The 6,562-nt window shown below is 50.4% G+C and overlaps 1 protein-coding gene across 1 annotated transcript in view; it reads left to right on the top strand.

Annotated features, from left to right (window-relative positions):
• The first annotated feature begins 724 nt into the window (after positions 1-724).
• The window catches only part of TNFRSF21 (TNF receptor superfamily member 21), a 34,210-nt gene continuing 28,372 nt past the window's right edge, over positions 725-6,562 (top strand). Inside the window, exons 1-2 of the mRNA XM_005418408.2 lie at positions 725-787; positions 5,425-6,079. Coding sequence (XP_005418465.2) covers positions 740-787; positions 5,425-6,079 — 703 coding nt within the window. The 5' untranslated portion in view covers positions 725-739. The remainder of the gene's footprint in view (positions 788-5,424; positions 6,080-6,562) is intronic.

Below are 6,562 nucleotides of genomic sequence, written 5' to 3' on the forward strand. Positions count from 1 at the left end.
TGCTGCCCGCCTCAGCCCAGGGTCCCGGCAGGGGACGCCGGTTGGATGCGATATTCCCTGCCATATGCATCCTCCTCATCCCTATGTTAGCGCAGGCGGCGGCATCCCCCAGCCGGGGCTGTGCCGCTCATCCAGAGCTGAGCGGATCCTTGCTCCGCTCTCTGCGCTGCTCCGGGAGCTCGGCACTGGAGAGGGATCCATCCATCCATCCGTCTATCCATCCATCCGTCCCTCCCCTCCGCAGCCGCTTTTCTTGCTACCCTTTGGAAAGGCAGTAAAACTCCCCGCTGCGAGTGGCAGGCGGCTGCCCTGGCTTATCGCGGAAATGTTTTCCGGCAGCTTTATCTCCCCTTTTACCTTCCCAGGCAGGGCACTTCCCAGTCAGCGCTTTAGGGCTGCATCCCGTCTCTTTGGGGACAGACAGTAATTCGGTGTGTCAGGCAGACGCCGCAGCTGCTGCGGCTGGGTTGTGTAACCGAGGAGAGCACTTGCTCTTGAACTCAAGGTGGATCTGAGCAAGCTGGCGCTGGCTCGACAGGAATCCGAGTAAACAACAAATAATCTGAAGCTGGAAGGGCATTAGCGGGGAAGCAGCCTCTGGAGGCGAAGGGGAACTTGGCGCAGTGGCGAAGCAGACGGGGTCCGTGCTCGGTGCTGGCTGGGCGCTCCCCAGTGCTGGATTCCCGCTGGGAGAAGCGAGCCGGGAGAAGCCTGTGCTGCTGCACGTCTGGAAGATGAGATGCTGATGGGGAGTTTGAGATATGCAGCTCCAGCTGGGATCCTGGAGGTCAGTTGGGAATGGTGGGTGTAGAGGGAAGAGGTGGAAAAAAAGAATGATGTAAAGCTGTGGGGAAATAAAACAGCAGTTTTGGGGCATGAAGCAAGACTCTGAGCAAATGCACGTGTGTTACTTGTGTGTGTGAGTGTGTTCTCACTCCTGTGTGTGGGATTATACGTGCAAGGCAAAATTCCCATTTGCTTGTGAGCTGGCAGGATCCTCCTTGGGTTTTCATCTGATACTTTCAACATTTTGGGCATCTCCCTTCGTCGCACAAGGAGTTTGTGTCTTTCCAGCCCGAAGGAAGTATGTTCAAGGGAAGTATGTTCAGATCCATAGTTTGTGGGTCTTTTACCAGCACAGCAATCCCTAATCTGCCTGGCTGCTGGGTTTTGGAGCAGTAGCAGCTTGGCAGCAGTTGTGTGGGGCTGGTGTTGGCTGTGATTTTATTTGCTTGGTGGATTTTTTGGGACCCCACTGACTGCTGCAAGGTAGTTTCCACCATGTCCCCTACTACCCTTGCCTGGAACCAGAGCAACATCACCTTACTTCAGCTTGGGGCTTTTGGAAAGCTGGGGGATTTAATCTGTTTGGAGTAAAACCGTGGCTGGCAGGGATGCTTTCGAGCTCTGGTCCGTGCTGGCTGCAGGGGTGGCTGTTGGGTTTTCCTTCATGGGGACCAGATGTTGTGGTGCTGCTGTTCTGGCTCGCTCCACTCCCTGTTTCACTCTTGAGATGGGTAAAGGAACTGCTGAGCAGTGAGTCCCAGACTCTCATTTCACAAACCCCAAACCAGCTGAAATAGCTGGTCATGTTGCAAGAAGCAGAAATTTGCCTTACTCTTCATTACTCTCCTTACAGGCAACTTTTTTGGGACTGAGTAATTTGATCCTTTTTGCAGTGATCAGGGCAGGACGTTTTCTGTCTGCCAAGTTACCGTAAAACTTCCAGACCAGTTTATTTGTCTTTCTGGTGTTTTTATGTGTTTATTTCTTTTGCTTTAATGTTGCAAGCACTTTCCCAGTAGTGTTGGCGAAGGGTGCAGCTGACCTCTGGGAAGGGCGGCAGGCAGTGCAGCTCATCCCCAGCCTGTGCCAAGGCAATGCCACAGAGCCATCTGCCATTCCTACCAAATTCTGCTGGTTTTGCTTGGAAACCATTCCCAGAGTATCAGTTTAGCACTCTTGGTCCCTCGTCACTTGCAGGTCTCTGCTCCTGCTCTTCTCTACCACTATCAAGTGCCCTGTGTTTAGCTGCAGTTTGTGTTTTGGGGTTTTTAAATTTTAATTTTTTAAAATTTTTACCTTTGTTTTTGGTTTATTTCTGTGTTCCCACAAGTCTGGCAGCAGGGCAGCACTGTATGCAACCTGAGATTATGACATTCTCAGTGTTGCAGCATTTTAGGACACAAATTCCAGGACAGCAAGTTGATTCACCAACTTGCTGCTGGTGTTTTGACTCACTGTGCAGGTTTGGGTCCCTGAAGGAGAGCCTGTATTCATCAAATCGTAGAATGGCTTTGGGTTGGAAGGGACCTTAAAGATCATCTAGTTCCAGCGCCCCTGCCGTGGGCAGGTCTGCCAACCACTGGACCAGGTTTCTGAAGTGTTTGAAGCTGCATCCTCTGTGCGCACACCAAGGCAGCTTGTGCCCCCTGAGAACAGTTTCCTGTGCGGATTGCCCATCAGGTCTCCCTGCAGCGCTGTTACTGAAAAAGGGTGATGGGAGCACAGCACAGAGGCACCTTCTGAGGTGGAGTCATCAGGCTGGGTGGGGCTGAGGTGGGTCATGCCCACACCAGCTGTGGGGTGCTGCTGCCTCCAGGGTTTGTTTGCAGCTGAATGTGGAGGTCCCTTTGTCTGAGTGTTTCCTGGTATGAGGAGGTCAGAATGATGGTGTCCCCCAGCCTGATCTGATTTCCTCACACCTTAAAGCCTTCATGTGCTGAAATTGGTGAAGGTGGCTGGGAGATGCCTTTGCCTGTGTGGTGCAGGGTGTTGGTGCTGAGTTGAGGATGCTCTTCGGGCTTGTGGCCACCTTGTCCTGCTTGATCCTTTTGGAAAGGGACCCTACCCCATTAAAAACCCTTCTTTGTTCCTGCATTGGGCACGGAGAGCATTCCTGAAACTGCTGAAACCAAGTCTGCTCTTTAGTGTTGTCTTGCACCCATTCTGGTTTTTTCTGTGTTTCTTTGTTACCCTGTACACTTCCTTTGGTACGAGAGCAATGAAATGGGGTGCAGTGGCTCAGCAGAGCTCACTTCATTACTTGGTTGCTTTTTTCCACTGGAACTGGGAGTGTCAGCCAGAAAGGTCCAGGTCTGTGTGCTGCTGGGCAGCCCTGAGGGTGAGAGACCAAACCAGCAGACACTCCTTTTTGCTGAGGATGTCCTCCTGCTCCTGGCCTTCAGTTTCAGAGATCTGGGTGCTACAAAACCTGAGCAGATGGATTATTTTAGGTAGCAGAAATACCAGTCTGAATAAATAGCAGATGCTCAATGCTGCTTAGCCATCCCCCACTGGAACTTGCTGTTCTCCCTTGGAAGTGCATGAGCAGCTGAAGATCTTGAGATGTTCAAAAATACCAGCACCGCTTTTCTTGAGATAGGGTTTAAAAAAAACCTCAAAAAAGCCAACTCAAACCTAGTGCTATTAAAGGCTTTGGTTACCCCGGTGAAGGATTGGAAGATGCTGGAATGGAAGGAGGAAACCCATGGCACATGCTTGTAGCGGGGCTGTCCATGGGTTTCCTAAAATCTAGCTTGATGCAGAGCGAGAAATCAGGATCTGAGACAGCAGCACACAGCTCACTCCTGGCAAGGCAGGAGAGCCACTGCTCGTCCTGCCTCTGCTGTCACACTGTCCTGCTCGGCGCTGACACCGGAGCAGGGTGAGTAACACAGGTGACCTCTGCTGCCACCTTAAGAGGCCAGTTTGCTAATTCAGGGATGCGTCATGGAGATTACAGGGAAGGGTGGCAGGTTTCCTTAGAGCCAGCTAAGCGCTTTGTTAAATCATGTCTTAGGGGAGGGGAAAAGTAAAATGCATCCTGTAAGCCTTTGCTGCCTGCCAGGGCAGCCCCGGTTTTTAATTTGACGTGCTGTAATTAGTCTAGCCGCTGCAGGATCCTCATCAGCTCCTGCGGGCTTGCCTGCTTCTGCCTGCTCTGTAATTGCTGCTTCAGGGGCAGAAAACTAAATAAAAAAAAATTAAAATACGAAGTGTTTTGTACAAATCCCAAGCTGTAAATTATTTAGCAGGTGAAACAGAAATGTGCTGTGTGTTTCCAGGAAGTGAGAGACTGCACCAAAAACGATGCGGCGCAGCTTGCGGCTCTGCCGCTATGTGCCTTCTGCAGAGTCATGTTGTTGGGAACCCTTTTTTTTTTTTTTCCTTCTGAATATATACTTGTTGGCTGATAGCCCAGAATAGGTAGCAGAGCAAGAGGCGATGGATTGTATAACACAGCCAAGTGATTTATGTGCTTGGCTCTGCAGCTGAGCAACATTAGGATATCTGGTCTTTTTACCTTCAGTGTAGAAAATGTTTGAAAATTCAAGGTAACAGTGACTTGTTTCCTCTGTCCCTGCAAACTTAGCCTGTGGCTGTTTGGAAACATGTTTCCTATTGCTTTGCATGCTGTGTGAGGTTCTGTCCGCCTTTTGTGCTTGCTGACTTATCTCTGCTGCTATAACTGACATTAAATCCGTGGACCAGAGGTTTTCTGGAGGAAGCAGAGATACATCTTGATAGATGGAACTTCTCTTGGAGATGGAGAAGCAAGGAATTAAGGGAATAAAGCTTTAGGATTGGAGGTCAGTAGAGAGAGATGGATTTATAGCAAAGCCCAGTTGCTTCCAGTTTGGTGTCTAAAAGCTGGTGTCCTTTTACCTGTGTCTGATGCAATGAGAAGCTGAGTTACAGCAGAGTTTCTTGAAGAGTGTAAAAATAGCACCAGGTTTTTTATCCTGTTGCTAATGCAGCTGGTTTAGAGTGGGTTCAGATGTGGTTGGAAGCTCAAAGCAGAACATCCCTTGCAGTCTCGCCAAACCCAACACTTGCACCAGGTCATAAAAAATCATGGAAAGGCAGAGGAGCTGAGAAATAGCCCAGAAACAGCCACTAGCCTGTTTTCACCCTGGTTTGTGTTACTCAGAAAGGTAACTATTTGAACAAGTGCAGATTAACAAATAGGGAAGAAAAGTTTTACAGGTCAGAGCTGCCATCTGCGTGTGTTTCTTGTCTTGTCAGTGAGCGCCTGCCTCGTGCTGCAGCCTTTCAGCCTTGAAATGCAAAGCTGGTCTGAATTCTCCTGGGGTGGCCAGGTAGCACGTACTGCTGAAACACAATTAGCAGTATTTACCACCCTGGCAGGGTTGCAGTGTAAATGATGCTTAGTTTCACCGAGAAGTGTGGTGTCAAGTTTAAGCAATTATAATCGTAGTTGGGGATGTGTAAGGAGAGTGTGCTGCCACCTACACCAGTTCCATTCCACTTCAGCCTTGCTGAGGTCCCTCCTCTGGCTGTAGTAACTTGTCCATGGTCCCACAGCTCTGGGACAGCCCATGTGATCCGACAGGGGGTTGCTGACAGAGAGGGCTCCGTTTGCACGTAGTTGTTGGCTGATACCTCCTGTTTGTTTTCCAGCTGCTCATGCTCCTTGGCACCACTGATGGTCAGTCAAAGCTGACCTCTGAGCAGAATGCCATCAGCCTCTCCCCTGGCAAGTACCGCCACCTCGACCGTGCCACCAACGAAGAGCTGACCTGTGACAAATGTCCTGCAGGAACCTACGTGTCTAAGCACTGCACGAAGAGTACCTTAAGAGAGTGCAGCCCTTGTCCAGATGGGACCTTTACCAAGCATGAGAACGGCATAGAGCGGTGCCACCCCTGTAGGAAACCCTGTGAACTGCCAATGATTGAGAAAACTCATTGTACTGCCTTGACTGACCGCGAGTGCACTTGCCTGTCTGGTACGTTTCAGACAAACGATACCTGCGTCCCTTACACGGTGTGCCCGGTCGGCTGGGGCGTCCGCAAGAAAGGAACCGAGACCGAAGACGTCAGGTGCAAGCCGTGCCCTCGTGGTACCTTTTCTGATGTGCCTTCTAGCGTGATGAAGTGCAAACCCTACACTGACTGCTTTGGGAAAAACATGGTGGTCATCAAGCCAGGGACGAAGGAGAGCGACAACATCTGTGGTTCTCCAGCGTCCCTGCCGAACACAGCTTTGACTTCATCGAGCACCGAAGCGGGTGAGCAGCCCTATGAAGTTCCACCAACCGCTGATCTTCCCAAAGGTAATGTCCACTCCTGAAACACTGGTGTGGTTCTGACTGAGGGATTGTGTCCCTGCCTTGGTTAGGGTGGGTGTTAGGCTGCTAAAAAACAACCTGGTTTAAAGCCTGGGTGGTGCTTCTGCTTCATGGCATTGGGTTGCCCTCACTTGTTTTAAACCACGTTAAATAACATTTTCACTGAGATTGCAGTCCTGATTGGACTTCTGGCTGTCCTGCTGTTTGGGTTGAAAGGACATAGCTTTCCCCAGCCTCCTTTCCTCTCTCTGTGATGTGCTGGCACAAGTCTGTGCAGATGTGGTGAACCTGGGTTGGGATGCAGCAGGAAAATCCCTGCAGTCTCCCTTCAGCAAGGAGATTCCTCCTGTGATGGATTCACTGCTTTTGTGCCTGTGCTTTCCTTGCTGCATTTCTCTCTGTACTGTGTCACAGTATTGGTTGAATGGGAACCATTGCTGAAACAACCCTGCAGGAGCCTGGGCTGTG

This window comes from Geospiza fortis, unplaced genomic scaffold, assembly GCF_000277835.1.
Source record: "Geospiza fortis unplaced genomic scaffold, GeoFor_1.0 scaffold98, whole genome shotgun sequence".
Lineage (NCBI taxonomy): Eukaryota > Metazoa > Chordata > Aves > Passeriformes > Thraupidae > Geospiza > Geospiza fortis.